The sequence below is a fragment of the Pungitius pungitius genome, chromosome 11 (genome assembly GCF_949316345.1).
Source record: "Pungitius pungitius chromosome 11, fPunPun2.1, whole genome shotgun sequence".
Lineage (NCBI taxonomy): Eukaryota > Metazoa > Chordata > Actinopteri > Perciformes > Gasterosteidae > Pungitius > Pungitius pungitius.
Window position 1 is genome coordinate 5,845,504 of NC_084910.1, and position 22,413 is coordinate 5,867,916.

At 43.9% G+C, this 22,413-nt stretch overlaps 1 protein-coding gene across 2 annotated transcripts in view; it reads right to left on the reverse strand.

Annotated features, from left to right (window-relative positions):
- The window catches only part of ldlrad4b (low density lipoprotein receptor class A domain containing 4b), a 142,143-nt gene that overhangs the window by 58,056 nt on the left and 61,674 nt on the right, over window positions 1-22,413 (reverse strand). For both annotated transcript variants that reach the window (XM_037453077.2, XM_037453076.2), the window contains exon 5: window positions 13,523-13,663. In XM_037453077.2, coding sequence (XP_037308974.1) covers window positions 13,523-13,663 — 141 coding nt within the window. The remainder of the gene's footprint in view (window positions 1-13,522; window positions 13,664-22,413) is intronic.

The window sequence follows — 22,413 nt, forward strand, 5'->3', positions numbered from 1 at the left end:
CCAAAGCTGCACTCTCCACACACACAAAGAACAAACTATGCAAACATGTTGCCACTGTTACTTTGAAGGCATAACACAACTCTCCATCGTAGTGAACGTGCCTCCATGAAGAACACCTCGTTGTGCGGGGCGAGAGGGATGTTATGACTAACGAGACAGTGGCTTGTTCATCACCTCCTCTCTGGCAGGAATGTCAACGGCGGGGGACACTCGCTGCTGCTGTGCATCCTATTTTACGCTCGCACTTCACTCCCAAGAATCCCCTCTCTCTCCCCCTCTCTCGCCTTCAATCATCTCCATCCATCCATCTCTTGTCGGAGCCTCTCAGCAGGGCTCAGGCTGTTGTGTGCGAGGCATACTTGGGCTGTGGCGTCAGTTTGGAAATGAGGCTCGTTTGCATTTAAACACTCTGCTCTCTGGGCACTTGGTAAACTTGATGATGGGAGCGCGGAAGGGGAGGTGGAGAAGAGAGAGAGAGAGAGAGAGACTGAGGGGAAGTGAGCGAGAGGAGTAATTGCAACACTAGGGGAGAGAGAGAGAGAGAGAGAGGGGGGGGGGGGTAGTGAAGGGTGGAGTGTGTGGAGAACACTGGCTAATATAAATTCATTATGTAAATCCGCAGCTCAAACAAATTGACAGGCGGGTATTACACCCGAGAGGAGCTGAATCAAGAGCATGAAAGCATTAGCTCCACTCACCCTTGACCTCCAACCTCGACCTGTTCACCGGAGTGTGCCTGTTATGCATACTAACGACTCAGGTGGGGCGGGAGGGGAGGGTGGGGGGGGCAACAACGCAACACGTTTTGTTTTCTTACACTGTTGGCTGGAGACAAAATCCTCCGTCCTCCATCAACGCCGGAATTTAAACTATGCTGAAAGGAAAACACTGGAGAGGAGTATGCAGCCCTGCATACCAGATACGCTGAGACTGCTCTGCCTTCCTATATGTGAAAACAATATTGGAATTCCCAACCCTGGAAGCCAAAAAGAAAATGAAAGTCCACAATCACTGTCTAAGAGGTTATGAGGCAGAGTTCTCCCAAATCAGAGTGACTTGAACCTTCATTTGTTCCACCTGTGACGCCTGCGTTTTCTCTCTAACTTTCACTTTCACCTTCCCTAACAACCACGCATCAAAATGAAAGAAAAGTGTCAAATGTGCATGGATAAATATAAAAAGGGGCCGTGGCTCCAGTGAGGCTACAGCTACAGAAGATGTCACCCATTCAGCGCGCACCACCGCATGGTGCTTCACATGTAAGAAGGGAAAACAAAAAATCAAAAAAACAAAACCGCCAACCACCCGGCGCCAATCTGGTGAGGACTTCTGGGGTGACAAGACATGAAAAATCACACAGAGTTCATTGTTGGCTGCCCATTATTCATGTTTGCATTCAGGGCTCTCAAAAGCAGGATGACAATGATGAGCGTTACACACATTCATTATGAACAAGGGCAGAAAAAGGTTGGGCTTTGTGTGCAAGTATTTATGAACAAACCCAACAAATAAAAAGAGCAGTTCGGTGTGTGTTTTTGAGGTCATCATTACAACGTAAATATTGATTGCGATGTGTAATTGGCTGTAGAATAATGACACCATCTACTTTGGGATAAGCCTAAGCATCGTCACCGGCTCGCAAAAATGAAGACAGCAAAGGGAGAAGATGGCGCTTTCAACATTGTCAACAGCAACGCACCACCCATTCTGGCCACACCTTTTACAATAAAAGCCCCACAAATTGTGAGAAATTACTCAACAAACTCAAGCTCAACACAACAGCAAATATTAGCTATCGCAGAGTCATTGGAGCTACTGGTGCTAATGCTAACTTAGGAAGATATTCTGTGATTGAGTCCAGTAGATGGGGGACAAAGAAGCAAAGGGCCAAGGTGATGAGGGACGAAAACTGGTCTTTCAAATTTAGATTGTTATTTTATTAATCCTCAAAGGTGATATATTTAATAACAGCTGCATATATATACACTGATAAGGAAATAACACAGTAAAAATATAAAATATGAAGAACATATACAAGGAAGCATTATAGTATAGTATTAATCTAAGTGCACTAACCAAACAATAGTACAAAGATCGAACCAAACAAACAAACAGCAGTGTGAAGGTAATATAGTTGTGTGAATTGTTTGGCCGGAGGGGATTTTTTGCAGTGGACAGGAAGGATTGGTGACAGCGGAGCTGGAGGAGCCCGTTGGAAAAGTGCTCCAACTGTCCCAGCAGGTGGTGGAGAGGGTTCTCCTGTTTATCAGATATGGATAATGATTTCTTTTGAGTCCTCCTCTCCACCTACACTGTCCAGTTTTACACCAATGATGGAGCCGACCTTCTTAACCAGTTCACCTGACTGGTTGAACATCTCCAACATCTAGATCACAGGGAAGAGTCGAAAAGTGCTGATGTTTGGTCTTTTAGTAGAATCAGTTGTGACTAAAAACACCCAGGAATGTGTTTACTATGAATGAATGACATTAAAGCCACACTTATTCTACTCTTCTTAGTTGACTGTTTAGAGATGTGCATCATTTTAGAGCTGTTATTGGAGACAATTCTACCCCCCCAAACAGTGACCAGTGCGCAAACCACATAAAGAAAACAACATGTCCAATATTAAGCGCCTTATGACTGTCCAAAAAGGGATTCAATAATCACTTGAGCCTTCTCTGCCAGATCGCCCTTTGTGACGGGCAGGCTGTCCTTTGGAGTTGACCATATGGAAGGACGGGAGTTCAAGTTGTTGTCGTTAAGTAGTGGTGAGACAGTGGCATTGGCAGCGGCTGTCAGCTTTAATTGGCCTGGCAGACGTACAGGCAGGCACCACTCATCTCTGACCCAAACAGTGGCGGGGAAGAAAAAACCCAAACATTTAACAGGCTTCAAAGACTACCGCCGGGTCGGGAAGGAGAGGGTGAGAGACAAAGAATGGGACTCAAAGACGGCGGAGGAACTCGGATGAAAGCGACAACTACACAGAGAGAGACTGGGGAAGGAAAGTGAAAGGGAGAACGTGTTTATCCAGAGCTTCACCTGGTGTTTCTAATGTGCTGTCTGCTCAGAGTAAACCCTTCAACCACACAGAACCAGGCGGCTTCACAGAGAGCCCGAAGACCACGGGCGGACAACTCCACTCAGCAGAATCCTAATGAGCTCTCTCTCTCTCTCACTCCCTAAGGGACCTTATTGGCGTGGACTGCATACAATTCAATGTTACCAAAGCATGTTCAAACTAACAATTGAATGAACTATAACTGGAGATCATCTTCTGACACGCCCTAATTCCTACTCACCCCTTCAGTTTACGCTACGTTTCACCTCAACTACATACCTGCAAAGCTGTGTGACAGCAAAAGACCGGGATAGAGGTGAGACAGGGGGATGTGAGATATGAGACGGGGCTGTGAGGGGTGAGACAGGGGGATGTGAGGTATGAGACGGGGCTGTGAGGGGTGAGACAGGGGGATGTGAGATATGAGACGGGGCTGTGAGGGGTGAGACAGGGGGATGTGAGATATGAGACGGGGCTGTGAGGGGTGAGACAGGGGGATGTGAGATATGAGACAGGGCTGTGAGGGGTGAGACAGGGGGATGTGAGATATGAGACGGGGCTGTGAGGGGTGAGACAGGGGGATGTGAGATATGAGACGGGGCTGTGAGGGGTGAGACAGGGGGATGTGAGATATGAGACGGGGCTGTGAGGGGTGAGACAGGGGGATGTGAGGTATGAGACGGGGCTATGAGGGGTGAGACAGGGGGATGTGAGGTATGAGACGGGGCTGTGAGGGGTGAGACAGGGGGATGTGAGATATGAGACGGGGCTGTGAGGGGTGAGACAGGGGGATGTGAGATATGAGACGGGGCTGTGAGGGGTGAGACAGGGGGATGCGAGATATGAGACGGGGCTGTGAGGGGTGAGACAGGGGGATGTGAGGTATGAGACGGGGCTGTGAGGGGTGAGACAGGGGGATGTGAGATATGAGACGGGGCTGTGAGGGGTGAGACAGGGGGATGTGAGATATGAGACGGGGCTGTGAGGGGTGAGACAGGGGGATGTGAGGTATGAGACGGGGCTATGAGGGGTGAGACAGGGGGATGTGAGGTATGAGACGGGGCTGTGAGGGGTGAGACAGGGGGATGTGAGATATGAGACGGGGCTGTGAGGGGTGAGACAGGGGGATGTGAGATATGAGACGGGGCTGTGAGGGGTGAGACAGGGGGATGCGAGATATGAGACGGGGCTGTGAGGGGTGAGACAGGGGGATGTGAGGTATGAGACGGGGCTGTGAGGGGTGAGACAGGGGGATGTGAGATATGAGACGGGGCTGTGAGGGGTGAGACAGGGGGATGTGAGATATGAGACGGGGCTGTGAGGGGTGAGACAGGGGGATGTGAGATATGAGACGGGGCTGTGAGGGGTGAGACAGGGGGATGTGAGATATGAGACGGGGCTGTGAGGGGTGAGACAGGGGGATGTGAGATATGGGACGGGGCTGTGAGGGGTGAGACAGGGGGATGTGAGATATGAGACGGGGCTGTGAGGGGTGAGACAGGGGGATGTGAGAAAGGGGGATATGCGATATGGGGACTGCGAGGGGTGGGACCGGCGGATGGAGAGGTCAGAGCGGGGGGTTGTGAGTGAGAGGTGTGTGGTGGCGGGGTTAGGGTTAGCTCAGCTGCAGAGGGGAGAGAGCTCATTGTCTTCCTTTCATAAACAGTTAGCAGGACGTAGAACGCCGTATATATTTACATATGACGTCGCCGTGTTAAAGTTAACGTTGCTACCCAGCTGCGACGCACACAGGACTACGATGAGGACACACAACCAGGACGTGAATGAAAACAGGGACATTTTATCCAAAATCATTAAACAGCTCATGGGAGGTTCAGCTAAGATAACAATCTCTGATGATATTTGTATTCATTTGATCCGCTGTGTGCCCACTGTTCTCAGGTCAGATAAGAACAGCCTGGGCTCTCTCCAGCCAGTGTGTCTGTGTGCCTGTGATACATTGTAGCGTTCCCTTAGTCTGTCAGTGTTTGGTGCCCTGAGGTCCAAAAGGTTTCTACAGTGTACAGCCTGATTAGAGCTAGAGAGGTTTCCATTTTGTTCTCGGACCGTCATCGTTTAATTGGGTATGATTTTCTGAATGTGTTTCCTAAAGTTGTAATGATCTGAGTGGTAGACCATTCTCCCGAGTAGAAGGAAGTCCTTTGTGGGTGACACCTCCGGCAGCATAGAGCTTTGTGTGAAAAGGAGAGCAGGTCATTCCCTTTAATATGAAGAAAAGTAGGGCTCGTTTTTCAATATTTAACAGAAGAGGACACTGGCCTAATTCAGCTCTGCTGTGCTGAGTGTTTCCCACACGCCTCACTGACATTTAATGAAATGATGGTTTAAATATTTGGGGTGAGGTTTTAATTGGTGAATCATTGTTTATTTATCTCTAACAAAGCAGCAGCAGGTTAATTTATTTTTTGTTTGACAAGTTGGTTTCTAATTGTGAAGTTGCCATTATTCCCACTGTAATTTGACGTTATTATGAAAATTGAGCACTGTCAGGGTTCGCACCCTTCTTTGGATATACGCTCAGCGGCCACTTTACGCCTGTTCAATTGCTTGATGACACAAATTGCTAGTCAGCCAATCACATGGCAGCAAGTGAAGACAACGTGCTGGAGTTCATCAGAATGGAGAAGAAAGGGGATTTAAGTGACTTTAAACATGGTTGTTGCCTGAGAATGTCACAAGCTGCTGATCTACTGGGATTTTCACACCCAACCATCGGGTTTAAAGAGAAAATATCCAGTGAGCGGCAGTTGTGTGGACGAAAATGCCTTATTGTTGTGAGAGGTCACAAGTGAATGGGCAGAAGATTACAGATCACAATACAGTATATACATATACTATATAGATATTTTATCATTTGGGTGTATTATGCTCACTACCATTGGATCTTTTAAATTTGGCCATGTTGTACAATTTGGTCTTCGGACGACATTCCTTTCGTCATATCAAGCATCAAAATATGCAAGCTGATGTTTCTTTGTCATCCGTAAAAAATCATTTCAAGACTATGCATATTTAGATAATTTCCCATGATTGAAAATGACACATTAGAGATCCATAAATACTTCCTAGGCACGTCTGTGGTCTGGAGGTCACTCCCATCACACTCCATCCTTCCACCCATCCATGCCCAAACCCAGCCATTCAATTAGCAGCATCCTGCAGCTACATTCATTTGCTGCCTAATTGACCTCTGAGTCACAGTGGAGAGATCAAGTCGTGGTAATGACAACAGCTGCACGGAGTGAGCATCCACAATGTTGACACCATAATTACACAGGAAGTCACCCAACATGGGCTTTAGGGGCGAAATGGAGTGAAAAGGACGATAAGGAGGAAGCCAGACGAGATGAGAGAATAAGAAATACACAAGGGGGGGAAAAAAGAAGGGAAGAGATGAGAAGACAGCTGACCGGAGGCTTGTTCAACCATGAGATTAGGCTTAAGTGATGAAAAGCAGGGAGGAAATAGAGACAGAGACAGTCGGAGAGCCCCGGGTGAGGAGAAAAAGCACAGAAGACGGATGAAGAAGGCTTCTCAAATGCTTTTAACGCTGGGCAATAGCAGAAAACAAGATAATGTGGTTCTGTGCAGCCAACACTGGGGCAGGAACGACCAGTGGGCCGGATCTAATAACGAGGGTTGATAAATAGTTTCAGCTTCAATCGCGGCGTACGGCCGAACCCACTGGAGGTTGAAACATCAAATTACTGTGGGTGTCTGGGCGCGTCGGCTATGTGGAGGATCACATCACTCACGCACTTGAAAAACACAAAACAAACTAATCTAATCGGGTGGCCATATCACAAAGACAATGAGAAGCACTTAAAAGAAGCTTCAATGATGAAAGAAAAACCAAAGCCTTGTGGATGGATAGCATTCCGCTAAGAGTAAACTGGGTATTGAATAAGACGCGCATATTTGTTTTATATAATTTGGTTCCAGGGAAAAATGACACTTGTTTAATTAAACGGCTTAAACAGCTGGAGACTCCAACATTAAAACACTTTAACCTATAAAGCCTATTTTAGTATTTACAAAGTAATTGTTCTTTTAGAGCTGTACGTAAATAGATTTTTTTTTAGGGTTTGAAAAACAAAAAATATATTACCACCTGTTCACACCTCAAACTTGTAGCATCTTTTTGTAGCATTTGCTGTTTTTTCTATTTTTTTTAATGTTCATTTGATTAGTGTATCTTCCCTTCTTTTGTTTTTGTGCTCATATTTGAATTAATAGTGAACAGAGTAATGATGAGAAAAGCGTCAAAAATGCGAATGGGAATTGTCTACGTACAATAAAAAATCAGTGCGAAACAGGAAAAGCCCTCGTCACTCCAAACCTAGTATAACAAACAGTAAACGGCACTTACGGTTAACGAAATTAACAGAGGTCTGATTGGTATGAAAGGTATGTAGGACAGTAAGGTGACCATGCTCCTATAATAGTGACTAATATCATCCTCAATACCCCTAAAAGCACCACTTTTAGCAGAGTGGTTTTTAAAACATGCACCCCCTCGCAGGAAGGAAAAATTGTAAACCCAGCTGAGCATTGTATTTTAAGGTACTGTTTTTGTTACACAGCCAATTTCCTTCATTATCACCAGACTACATTTTGTGATTTTCAGATTAGATTTAAAAGGAAACAATACTTTCATAACCATTCCACTTCAGGCAGAGAGTACACATCACCAGGGTGTGACTTGGTGATAACCAGGACATTCTGATGTACCAGTGCCAATCTCCTTCGAAATCTTATAAAAAGTGTTTTTTGTAAATTGCTCCCTACGCAGAGTTTAATATTTCTTTCAGCAAAATGCAACTTTTAGAGGCCATGGTCTCAAGAGCACACTGCGTGGATTTGAAAAGAATTGTGTTAAATCCCTGGGAGGAGTTCGGTCTTTTACAACTTGAAGAAATCATGAAAATATGCCAAAAAAGGCACATGCTTAATGATTAAATGCAGCGCCCCCTAATCTTCAAAAATTATGAAAAAACTAGGGTGTGTTCAGGGGTTAAATGTTTACATATCCTGCAAGTTTGGTGAGGGCAGACCAAGCCATTTGGAAGTTATAAATCTTGCCAGATTAAGCCACACACCTTGCAAAGTTAACTAGCCCATATCTCATCAAAGCAATGACTTATCAGCACCATTCTGATATATCAAGGGCACATTGAACCAATAATGATCCACTGAAGGTTTCGTGGCTATCAAACCCAGTGTTTAGGAGAAATTACCAGAAATGTGTTTATCACAAAATTAAAAATGTCTAGTTAGGCGCATTTGCATACCATGATTTACTTTTTTGTAGAGGATGTCGAAGAGGACCTGTGTGCCAACTTTCAAGTTGACATCGGGGGCGGAAACTGGCCTAGTGTGGTCTTTTTTAAATTTCTAGAGGCCGTTATAGAGACATTTCTTTATACCCAAACATCATTTTTTAACAGTCCAGATATCCACGCCAAATTTAACAACTTTTTGAATATGATAAAGGCCCCAAAAAGGCAGCGGTTTGTGAGAATAATAATAATTCTTTTAAATACAATAGGTTCCTCCACGACTAGTCGTAGCGAGGACCCTAATAATCACAATTATAGTCAGCATATTAAGTGAACTGACTTGAGTGTGGCCAAAAGAAGGAAACAACAAGACTCACCTGTCACATGTTGTCATCTCAATTACAGAAAAGTCATTGATGAAGCAAACTGACACAGTAAAGTCAGTTACACAGCAAAGTACGACAGCATGCAATGGTTTACTTCACCCCCCCATAAGCGTACAGACATAACAGACCAATCAAGGTTATAGCAGCCTTTTTTTAACTGTCGGGGCCATCAAAAAGATACAATGAAGTCATACACTAATGAACAACACTTTTTTTTTTAGAGTCAACTAAAACCCAGAAATTAACAAAGAAGGCAGAGACAAGGACGGGGCGACAGCGACGACCTTAAATTCTTTCTGGATTCTTCCTCGGGAATGGTGAGAAAAATCAACTGCGTTGCCTCATATTATGGTGTCTAAGGCACTCAGACAGTCTGGAAGGGAGCAGTCAATAATACACTTTCACAGAGTTAGGAATCTCCAACACAAACAGAATCAATCAGCGAGCCTGGAGGCCTCGGTAGATGCTATTGAAGTGTCGTTCACACCGGACTGGAGTCAATGGCTAAGCTAGAGTTGTACATCGATCCAAACCGTCCGCTGGTCTCCTTCTCTGTCCCCTTCTCACAAGTCAGCGGAGCCTAACAAGGGAAGTAAGCCAGGCATGGCTAAAGGGAGAGGAATGTAGCCTCCGCTCCTTGATCTCTAAAGGTACACCCTCTGAGAAACACGCAGTCTTCCTCAAATGCTGTTTGTCGGCTCAATGGTCATTCATAGATCACTTAGACCTCCTCATGACTCTCCTCTGCTATCTGGAGAGTGACAGATACTGTAGTAGTGCTGCTATAGTGCTTCAGTGCCTGATGGATAAGAGCATGAAAGATGGATAGAAGCAGGTAGAAGATTCTTTTTTGTGGATGTGTATCTAAGGAAGAGACTCACACAAAGAAAAACATGAAACCATTATCAGAATTACATGACTATAAACATACTGTACATGCCAAAGACAAAGAAAACAACTGCAAAGACACAGAAGGAGCCTCGCGCGAGGCCTATTTTATATATTTCAATCCTTACCGCCAGAAGTATTCTAATCAAGTACACTGAAAAAAGTAACCCTACGTTGCTTTTCGTTTTTGACCATATGTTGTAATACATTCTAATTTGTTGATTTGAATTGGGGCTTTTATGGTCTCCTCCAAAATATTTGTGAATGAATACAGATGAGTGGACGCATTACATACAGAAACTATGCGAACACTCAGTGAGGTCTGAACAAATCTATGTATGCATCCGTTTAGTGGTGTGATAGAAAGGGGCTGTATTGAATGCACACACACAGGTGACAAATTGCATGGTAAATAAAAGCAGTGACAACATTGACATTTGTAAAAAGTGTATTACTAATACCTTCCGAAACACTTTCAAAATAACATCCATCTCTAACGTGCATCTCACAATATTTCTGAGCCGTAGCGTGCTCAACAGTAGAGTTTCCACCAAAAATCAACGCTCCCTTTGTTGTGGCTGCTACAAGGTATGCAAGGACATAATGGTTTTGTTATGTTGACACTGTGTCTGTCTCTTGTTATGTATTAAGGATTTTTTAGACCTGGATCACTCGCTGAAAAATATCACTTTGAAGATAGAACACTGCATGCAGAGCGCTTTGAAGAACACTTTGAATTTAAAGCCAAACTGTGTCACTTTAGCTGATTGCGCTTGCTTTAGCAGCTCAGTGACAGTTATGGTACAATATCTATATAAATGGAGAAAAGTTTTTAAAAATTTGTGAGTATTGACTTGAACATTGAAGCTAAATTGGAAATTCAGAGCTTATCTGCATTTGAATGGGCTCTCAACATGGTGACAGCCAGGGACAGGTCTAGACAGGCATGTATGAGGGGGCAGCCAAAAATGTGCTAACAGTGCTAACAGTGCTGACGAGGCAGACAGCGGAAATGGCTCTGACAGAGCTAACAGTGTTGCTGTCAGATATTACTATGCTATATCTTTACATTGCAAATAGTGGTTCACTGTGGTGTCATTGCTCTGAGATTCTGCACATTTAACTCGGGTGCCGTTAGTCACCATGAGCTAATGGTCAAACCAGACGAAGCAAGGCTAAAGTATTGAGTCTTACAATGTCACTATATCCTCAAAGGGGTCGCAGACAGAGAAGGTTTGGGAACCACTGCTCTACGCCAACAACACAGCGGCCATCAAGCTCAAACCTGTGGAGATGACAGTGGACTTAAGCAAGAGCCCCGCAACACTCATTATTTTGGATAGTCGTTGAATGTCTATACTTACACCTGTTCTACGTTTTATTTTGTCTCTCCGTTTACTTAGACATTTTTTTGTTTAAGTGTAAACCGGGGGGTCAAATTCCATGTGTGCCTAAGCCGATTCTGATTCTGATCTCATTCTGATTAGGGTCAATTCCTATTTTGTGTCTAATGTTATTACTGTGCTTCCATTGAATTCAACATGGCCCGCACACACTTCAACAGGAAAACCACAGGTGTAATTAACGACATTATTCCCGACTGCGTTGCATTTAGGGAAGCCAGTTCTGCGGCCCTAGAGAAAGGTGTGTGTGTGTGTGTGTTTTAGGGGGGGGGGGGGGGGGCTGCTGTGTGTCTAGACAGTATTCATGATCCATCTGTCTGCCACTGCCACGGCAACAGCCAGGGGCTACAACAAGATGGCAAACCCCATTACCACGGGAACATTTTCTATGTCCCTCTTCCTCTCTCTCCCCTTCTCTCTGTCCACATCCGTGTCCCTGTCTGGCCCTCTCTCACTTCACAACTCCCCCTTGTTTCTCTTCTATCCTTCAGCAGCCTCCTCAATCCACTGCCACTCTTTCTGGCAATCTCTCTCTCTCTCTCTCTCTATATATATATATATATATATATATATATATATATATATCCCCTTGTGTTCTCTCTCTCTCTCTTTCTCTTTCTACATACCTCCATCACTGCCTCTCAGGCACCACCAGTAAATGTGCACCGGCTCAAAAATGACATATTATACTGCTTTTCCCAAACCACCGGCCGCAGACACTTACATTTACATTCGCTCTAGACAGCTACATATTTAAGTACCCGGCTCAGGATTCTGCACCCAACCCCCAACCCTCTACCCCCGGCTGGTCCCTCCCTAAATAATACTGATAATTAAAAAAAATGTTGCTTCTACTGCCTTGTGGGGAGAAAAGAAGGACAGGCAAAAAAAAAATGAGAAGAAAGTGAGAAAAATCTACAAAACAACAAAGTTGTGAGTTTGAGAGTTTGAGAGCTGAACCGCATTCAAGGTAGGGAGGTGAGGGAGTGAATGAGGGAGGGAGAGACGGAGGGGGGAGGTAGGTAACCCGCCAGATACACATACACACACACACAAAGAGCAGAGGATGAAAGTGCTGCTGTAAAAAAAAGTTTCTCCTCTCCTCCCTAAAGTTGTTGAAAGAGAATGCTGCAGCACATCAAAGTGGCCTGGCAGACAGCCATCGGAGCCCATTGGTGTCCTTCACCCTCTCGCTCCCTTTCCCTCCATCTCTCCATCTTCCTCCCTCTCCCTCTCCCCCTGTGTTTCCATTGATCGTGACGAGTCGAGGGAACGCTCTCATCTCGGCCCCTGGACAGTAAGCAGGGGGAGGTGGTTGGTGCAGGCGTGGGGGTCTTTATGAAAGCAGCAAAGGGATCCAAACAAAAAAAATGCACAGAAATGAAATGTATGTCTTGGATATGAAACAATCCTTTACTGCTTCAATGGGAGACAAACCCTTTGGTACGTTCATGTAAATGTACAAGTATATGAGGAAAAGAATAATTTGGCCTTCAATTAACAAGCCACAAAATTGTAAATTGATCAAACTGCTCTCCATTACCAATTATTTGTGTACTTTGATTAAGCTTAGGCAACTACAGCTTAGCGGGCATGGTGAAGAGAAACTGAGACTATGGATAGCATACATGGTGCAGAGGATGGCCTCTGGTATCCGTCCACCACATGTCCAATCACGGCCATTATAGCAGTTACTGGGATGGATATTTCCACTTCTGCCAGTTTACAGGCAAAAAGACTACAAACGCGTCCGAACTCTAGTCCTGTTGCCATGGAGATTCTGCACTCATAAGCATAAACATGTATTTCCAGAGATTACACAGTGGGGAGTGTTGTCAGAAATAAAATAAAAAGTAATTTGTTGTAGGGATAAATGAGGAGTCAACAAAAAAGAAATCGTCATTGTTTTGGAATTATTCAGTTTAATTTAATTTGCCACACGCCGCTCCCACAGAGGCGGTTTTACTTGTTACGTTTGATAAAAATGGAAGTGCATCTGCGTGACCACTGCTGCCCTTCTTCTGGGACGGACTGAGACAGACAGGTGAGACCTGAGGAGGATTTGATTGGCTCCTTTGTTTTGAATGTTAATGATTAATTAGTCTGTGCTACCTATCAAATACTATTGTGATGTTATTTCTAACGTTTTCTCCGGGTCCCTGCAATACAACTCCTTTTGAGACTCTATGGCCCATGCTATTAGGTATTGTTTCTTGAGTAATAAACAATAAAGGTTTTTATAAAGAAAACACAGCTTCTTCAGTTCATTTGTTGCTGATGGACAGGTTTTTGAATTTACATGCCAGAAAAGTCGACACGCTCCTTTGAAAGTCACATTTCACGCACCGCAACCTAATAAAGCCCTCAGGTCTGCATCTACATGGTGCGCACTCACTGGGGATTGCCAAAGAGACCCCCAGGGAGAGGACAGAGCTGAAGGCCACAGAGAGGACAGGAAGGAAGGTCACAGAGGGCACTCACAGTTGAAGATGCCCGGCGGAGGGTGCTGGGTGACCACGGGGCAGTTCTCCTCATCGCTGTTGTCCCCGCAGTTATTCAGCTGGTTGCAGATCAGCGAGCCCAGACGCAAACAATTCCCATTGGTGCAGTGGAACTTGCACTCTGAGGGAGAGGGAGAGGAAACGTGTTTCTTAGTGTTGTAAGTGATTGAATTGCTGAGTGGAATTTGCTTTTTGAACAAACAAACTTTTTGCTAATTCAAGTTAAAAGCCTTCTGCTTTTAAGGAAAAATACAAGTAATCGATCCGCTTCTTTATTCTGTAGCTGAAAGGCATAGAATCATCAAAAAGTGGAAGGAATACCAGATTTTAAAAAGTCACAGTTTGGACAAAATGTTGTGCACATAAAATACAAAAAACGGCTACACTGAGCAACAGTGCAAGTGCACTCCAAAGCATGTAATATCCAAATAAACCGGTCAGTTCTCCTTTCTATCTGTGCCTCAGAATGCTTTTTTATGATTTTCTACCCATGAGCCCTGTGAATAGAAAGCAAATTGAATGTGTTGAGTTCACTCAGAAACAAGGTCACACACAAAAAGTGGTTTCTGGTTCAAAACAACAAATAAATAAACAGCCTTTGATGTGCCTCAGCCCCTAAAACCGTAATGCGCTACTGTCTCAGTTATTACCGGAGTGCTTCATTCCCCCTAAATATCAATAAGCACTATCTGGTGAAAAAACAACCCACCTCAAACCTATTAATGTGAAAGCAAATAAATATAACCAAATGATCATTTTAATTCGGGAGGGAAAAAATGATCATGCTCAACTTTGATCATAAGTGAAAGTAACCACAACCTGTGTGTGGTGCACTTAGTTCCTTTTTTTCACAGAGTGTAAGAACTGTAGAAAAGGGACGGTGGAAGGTTTGACATCCCATCATAGAAAGTATATAGGAAGTGGACAAAGTCAACATGATGTCAGTCATTGGTTTGTGGACGTTTCGAATCCTCGAGTATGGCGATTTTTTCAACCAATGGACTGAGGTTATCATACATGAAATAAGGAGGAGTGACTTAGAAACACCAAACCAACCAATCACAGGGTAGCCTCACCGTAAAGCATACCCTGCTCTATGGTCCATTTGATATTAAATGGACCATGAATTAATAAATATCACGCTGTATTGAAGAAGACAAACTAGAGATTGAGACCATAAACTCATGCTTTCAGTGTAACTGAGAGTTTGAGTTATTTTCTCATGGATTTCTATTGCTACCAGTACGGTCACCTCCTGCTGGTCAGTAGAGAGAATGCACCTTTTGAGACACTTCATAACCAGAGTTTTCCGCCTCCATGAAACAGAGAAGTCCCAGGGTTGTAAAATAAAAGAATCTCAGTCTGTTGAATGTCTCATCCTAACAAGCATTTGAGGGAAATTGTCTCAAGCATTGGGTCAGAGCGACGGTTTGACATTGACTTCAGGTGGATGCCAAACGTCATCCAGGCCTTCCTAAGAAGGTTGTAGGTGGTGATACTTCAGAGGTCATTGCGGGACACGCGATGAGCTCAAAATCAATGTAATAAGCTGTAGTGTTTCTGACTGATGCTAATTTGGATGCATTTTGGGGGATGTAGGCCACATTTGAAACCCTGGGCTAAAGGTCCATTAACTTCTCTGCAGCTTGTTTATGTCATTGATGTGATTGCAGGGGGTAATTGACAGCAATTTAAGTGATCACATTTCCATTTTCAGAGTTTCTCTATTCTCTATTACGGCAGACTAAAGTTCTTGTCAAATGGTAAAACGGGAACTTTACTTTACTTTTTTTGTGACGTGCCATGTCTGATGTATGGCTGCCGTTGGAATCCTAAAATAAAATAGTGACAGCAACATGCTGAATGAATACATTTGAAATGACTGTCCGGGTTTTACTTGCACAGCGTATGAAACACCGGTTGTCTTTTCCCGTGTCCCAAATCAATGAAGGGAAATGGAATTTCATTTATTGTTTCCTTCGGCATCAAAAAGGAATGTTTTCTCTCCGGAAACAATGGCCTTGTTGCTCAGAACAAGATACAGAGCAAACTGTCAACACTCCCTTCACTGTTCTTCTGTCTTTTAATAAATAGTCAGGTGTGAGGATTATTGGCAGCAAACCACATTGCTGTTTCTGGAAGGAGGACATCCTTTGAATTTTTTCCCATTCCATGTGCCAGTGTACACCAGTCACATGTAGCTACACTGTATTCTGGGTGAAGTAACACAATTGTTACTATAATTAAAACTGACCATTATTAACAAATAATAATTGAGCGAAGGAGGCAGGTTCACAGTGGTGATGTTGAAACAGGTCGTCCGTTGTCACCATGGATATTGTTTTGTAGTATTTTTCATTATCTTTCTGAAATAGCAACAAAAAAAAATCTTCGATTCTAGATGCGGAGAGAAGGAAAATGAATGATGTAACAGACAAACTCAAGTGTAAACACGTCTGCGTCGCTTCTAGACACAGAGCAGCAGACGTGATCTAAAGAGCAGGAAAGGCCTCCTAATGGAGGAAAGGGTAGATGGGTATTAGTGATGACGGGTTAAAGGTACAAGGGACTCTACGTATACAGCACCACGTGTGGTCTTCTGACCAATCAAAATGCTCGAACACTACATGACATCAGTCCCAACCATTCATATACTGAGGGTAGGGGTTTCCAAGCAAAGTGCCACCTGCCCACTTGGATTCTAAGCATTAGAATGATCTCAGGGATCGAAGGACTCCCCTCCTCTACCTCTGAGCCACGAACGGCCATGTGATGTTGAGCCAGATGACGCCACGCCAACATAATGCTACAAGCAAACATATTTTGATCCAAGCCACAATGTTTCTTCAACCGCCAAACTTTGAGGAATATTACACACGCTTTTCAAGGTCAACCGCGTCCGTTTTAACAACAACAACAACAACCCTCGCCATCGAGATACTAAGCTGAAGGCTGGAACCGGAAAACCACTCGATCAAGAAAGGGATATTTTTTACATAATCACTCAGTTCTACCAAGTCCTGGTGCTTATTTACACAAAACGTTCGGTCAAATGATGTGTCTTTGCCATAGTAACAAATCGATGACTTGATGCAATAACGCTGGTAATGGCAATAGAGTCTTGCCAGGTAATTGACGTAAGATGGAAGCAAAAAGGAAATGCTATAGTGAAGCTGTGGGACGGGGTGTTGTTAGTGCTGTTTTTGGGTTGCAGTTCATGCACACAAACCCGGGGCGGCTCGTACGTGCACAAACACCTCTCAAGGCCCATCCTGGGCCAGTCCGTCCGATTGGCTCTGCTGGCACTGAGCACCTAATGACACTGCACATTTTTCCTCTTCCTCCCCATAACAAGAACAGCTTGTTCTGCTCTTGTCTAGACAGTGGTGGAGGGTTTGGGGGGGGGGGGCGGGGCAGGAACAGAGATCCGATTCAAAGAACAGACCAGCATGACCGTTCTTTGGAACGACTCTTCGGAGTGGCAATTAGTGAAGCCTCAGCGACTTGCCCAGCCTCTCCTCTCCTCTCCCCTCGCCCTGCCATTTTAGCTCACCTATTACTCCGATCTCCTCCTCTTTCAGTCTCACCAACCCTCCCCAAGCTTTATCACTATTCTATTAGTCTCCCCTCTGTCCGTCCTCCCACTTTGCTTTTTAGTCCCCCGTCTTCTGGCCATCCTCCGCCGCTCGTCTTCTTTCCCCTTCCTCTCTAGCAACACTCCCATCCGGCTGTCACATGGGTTCAAAGCAGAGCTTTGAAATGTAGGAAAATGCGAGGCAACAGTCGACTTGCCTTTCCTCCAAGTGATGTGTGCGCGCTGTGTGCGTGTTACAAACAGGTTTATTAGCGGGATTTTAAAATGGCAGCGTTGAGATGAACGATCCCTCCGAGGTCTGCCAAGATCTGATCAGCAGATACTCAAATGTGACAGATGAAGATATGAGCAGAAGGCAAACCAGAGTTTAGCACTACTGTATGTGACAGCTCAATGAAAATATATGAGCGCACACGGAAATGCCTTCATTCATTAGAAGTTTGTTTTTACCACACAACAATAAATCCTGTCAGACAAGTTTAGAATCTACTATTTCTATTTATGTAGATCATTTTAATTCATTCAGAATTGTTTTGTATATTAAATCACAAATCATTTCTTATACACCAGCAGAGCCCCTCCTATTTCAAAAACATAAAGTATGGTTTTAAAGGCCCAAACAAAAGCATCTCACGTACCTGACCGTTTCAAAACCTTTTCTTGCCTCGGCATTTTCTTTGTGCTCCGAAAATGCCCCACGTATAATCAATATAAGACACAAAAAGAAAATCCCCAATAGCCCTTTAAGTGCTATTAACATGGAGGTAGCCGACAATGCAGTGCACATTTCAAATTGATAGAGTCAGGATTACTACTATAGAGGCTCCCAGAAACGAGGGCAGTCAAAACGTGGATTATTTCATTATTATTTTAAGCCCGGCTCTAGTTGGCCGATTTGCCTGTTCCAACCACTTTTTGGAGTCGTCTGATGCTATTGGATCCGATCGATAGAAATGATCGAGAGCTTCCTTGGCCACTCAGAAGCCCAACGTAGAGCGTAGAATGGGGCTTGAGAGTGAGAATATAGAAACAGTGGGTAGCTCGGGTAAAAGAGGTTTTAAATGACTGCAAAACAACGTTAAGCGACTGGAAGTTGTCTGGACTTGTTCCTCATTGAAAAGAATGGGGAAGGGTATGTCATTCTGACCAAGAGGAGAGGATGAATGAAAACACTGGTGTGGGTGTACTACACACCGGATCCAATCTGACAGAGGTTTTACATTTCTTTTTCTTTCCAGGAGGAACTTTGGATTTAAATGTGTTGATCTGTCGATACTCCATGTGGTCTGAGACATGAAAAGCTGATTCACCACTTACTGCTCGGACGGCAAGGTTAAACGTGCAAGCACAGAAAGTGATCAACACTTAATTTACTTCCCCATTTTGGTCCCTTTTCCTCTCACACTCCATCATCACCGTCATCTCCTCTGACGTCAGTCCGTCAACCAGTCTGCCTACAAAACATGCTCCACAGCAAAAACAAGGAGAAGGAGGAAGAGGAGGAGGTGGAGAGGGTTCAAAAAGCAGAAAAAGGACAGATGGCAGCAGCGAGAGGAAGAGAGGGAAGAAAGGGATGTGACAGGGAGGAAAAGGAGGAGGGGGAAGCTGGTGATAAGACTGTGGGTGATGGGAGCTCTGAGGATGTAGGTGATAATGAGGATATGATAAGGAGTGAGCGTATGAGGAGATATGAAGAGGAAGTAGCAGTAGAGCACCGGATGCCACGATGGTACCAAACGGGTTCGACCTCTCTGTTACGACACCAGCGCAGCGTTACCAGACGTGTGATATTGACTTTCAGCCTCGGCATAACTAGCGTTTTTCATTAAAGGTCTTGAAGACAGAGGGAGGGCTCTTTTTTTGATATTGCTATTTCCTCCTACTTTCAACTCCTGCACTATAACAAGGAGAAACTAAATCCCACAGAGCAAAAGAAAGCTGCTCATGCAGACTCAGACTGAAATGTGTGATGCCAATTGCACTAGTGTGTGTGTGTGTGTGTGTGTGTGTGTGCCTGTGATATAACAAAGTGTATTCCGTGCTTACCAGTGACAATCATGGGGGCTGGATACTCATTTCTAGCAGTGTGTGTGTGTGTGTGTGTGTCCTCGGGCGTCTGATCGGAGCAGTGTGTTTGTCTGCGTGTGTGAGCAAATGAGAGCCTGTCACAGCTCTCAGACCAGCAGTATTACAACTCCAGATGATCGGCTGGCCAGCCGCTTGTCCGCTGGCTGAACAATCAAACATCTGTTTTTTTCCCCGTGTTGAAACAGGAAGCCAGTGACGAACTACTGCGTCTGGTCCCAAATGCTGGACCCTATCAGAAGATGATGGTAGGTAGACCAGTGGTAGGCTTTCATAGCCATTTTCCAGCCATATAGCCAACTATATGGAGCCTCAAGATTTGAACAATATTTGAATGAAATTAATTTTGAAAACAGTGTATGTATTGTTTAATTATTCTGGTATCAATGTTAAATGCACTGTACTTGCTTTACTAGTCTTAATACTCTATAACACAACACATCTTTCACACATTCACAGTAGTAGAACCAGGGATTGAACCACTAATCCTTTGGTTGAAGGACAACCACGCTCTACTACTAAGACACAGCTGTTATATAACGTGTGGCTACTAACAAGAGTCCCCGAGTCCAAGAGAAAACCAGGATGTAGCACATCCTAAAATAATTAAATGGAATCCAGTCTTTATCTTAAATATCAATTATTTCACCTAATAAACCATAAACATTTACCAACATAATTTCTTCTGAGGAACAATGATCTGGACACCGGCTCCCAGATTGAGGGCACTTTACCGATACCACTCAGTCCATTCGATCTTCTTCTACTGCCAACATTTACAGCGGGTGAAATAAGTATTGCACATGTCACCATTTTTCTCAGTAAATATATTTCTCCAAAGGAGCTATTGACATGCAAATTTCCCCAGATGTTGGTAACAACCCAAGTAATACATACAAAGAAACCAAAAACAAAGAAGTTCAGAAATAAAGTTACGTGTAATAATGTGAAATGACACAGTGTAGTAACACGCTTACTGATATTTATTCAATACTTTGTACAAAAGCCTTTGTTGGTAACGACAGCTTCAAGACGCCTCCTGTCTTGAGAAACTAGTCTCATGCATTGCTCTGTGGTTTTGGCCCATTCTTCCACACAAACAGTCTTCAAATGTTCAAGGTTCCGTGGGCCTCTTCTATCAATCTTGATCTTCAGTTCTTTCCATAGATTTTCAATGAGATTTAAGTCAGGTGATTGGCTGGGCCATTCTAGCAGCTTCTTTCTTTGAAACCAGTTGGTACTCTTCTGATTATTCTTTTTACCTCCTCTGTCAGAAAACTTGTGAAGAGCACCTGGTCGAAACAAATTAATGGTGAAATGATATTCTTTCCTGCAACAACATCCAATCACTGCAGTCCATTTGACCGTATCAACGAGACAGCTCGTTCATGCTTACAAAAATCGGGATTTTTGAACCCGGATTCAGACTCCGATGGAAATCCTCGCCAACATTATGTCAACGTCCGTTTTAAAGTACTATAACACAGTCATAGTCGATCCACCGTTACCCTTCCCTTCGTAGTCTAGGTCTGTGAGGCAGCGCACCATCACCCAGGGTTCCCCGTCCCCACTATAATAAGAGGACTTGAAATAACTCAAAACTAAAATGGTAAGACTTTGGACTTGACTTGAGACTTGTTGTTTTTGACTTTTGACTCGTCTTGGGACTTGCCTCATCTTTGACTCGACTTGACTCGGGACTCGAGGGCAACAACTTGAGACTTACTTGTGACTTGCATAACAATGACTTTGTCCCACCTCTGATAATTAGTGCTGTCAAAATAAGCGCTTTATGACAGCAGACAGACACTAACGATTTCTGTAATTTAAATTTAATCAAAGAACAAAGGTAATCTAAAATAAGAAGTTATTCCATATTTAATTTATTATTTATAATGCACCGCAGACAGTTTATATTTCTGTATATCCTGTTAGACTGGTAGGAAGGCCACAGGTACATTTCTACTATGCTACTGTACTATCCCATCCCTTTTAATATAGACATGTTAATATATCCATTTTTTATAGTCATATTCTTATCTTACTGTTCAGCTAGCAAGAATTGTGCACTATGAAATGTAAAGACAAAATGTAATGTGTGTAGAAAACCTTTTATCAATGAATGTAAATATTTTAAATTCAGCATGTCTAATGATCATGACATTGATTAAAATTGTTTTACAGAGAAAACATCCATCAAAGCTGAAGGCCTTCAGTGACTTTGTGCCATCACGGGAGCTAGATGGGTACCTTGCTTGTATCTCAAACAAAATGGATCTGTTGAACTTTCCTTGTACTAATTTTACTTAAGTAACAGAACTTTTACCTAGTACAAAATGTTGTTACTTTTTCGGCCTCTGTTTGTCAGAACCTTGGCCCAACCATCCATCCATGGGTTTCAGTCTTCATACATCATCACCACACTCTCAAAGCGTTCTTTCAGAGCATGTAATGATGACGCAAAGGGATTAGCTTTGGAGTTGTTTTGTTGGGGGTTAGGCTGAGTAGGGTTCCTCTTGACCAAATAACCACAGTGATGTTCATACACAGAATCCACGGTGCCAGGTTGTTCTCCTACACTGTCCATACGTGCAGCTGTGGAGAGTAATGCATGAATCGTGGTACAAAGAGAGACAGAGTCCAGGATGGGAGGCGATTGGTGTGGATGGGTTGGACTACACCTTTTCAACTTTCAACACTTTCAACCAGGAGACCGTCATAGGGGTCCTCCGGGAAGTCAGTCTTCAACTTAGACATTTTTTTTCTTCTTCTTTATGTTACTAGCAACCCAAGTTCTTTCCTAAATATTGTGTGGGCTTGTGCAGGTCCAGTTATTTAAGGACACACTCATATGGACCGTTGTGTTAACAATGCTGGCCTCCAATTCCCATGGTCCTTTGCCATAGCTAATCCACTTTCATTCCAGGTTGGTTCCTATCAGTTCAGTACTGAGCGGTAAGATGCTGCTACGCGCTGAACATTAGTAAGGTGCTGGGATCTGCATTTTGCTGTGGTAACTGTGTGAGTGTTCACACTGTTGTGTCCTTTCACTCTCTCTCCCTCTCTCTCTGCCCTCTAGCCTGCATCCTTGATATGAGGCGAGTGCGAGCTTTGCAGGGCGGTATGATAATTAATGTGTTGCGGATGAGTCTGTGAGTCATGAAGGATCGGGGCATCTCTCCGACCCGCTG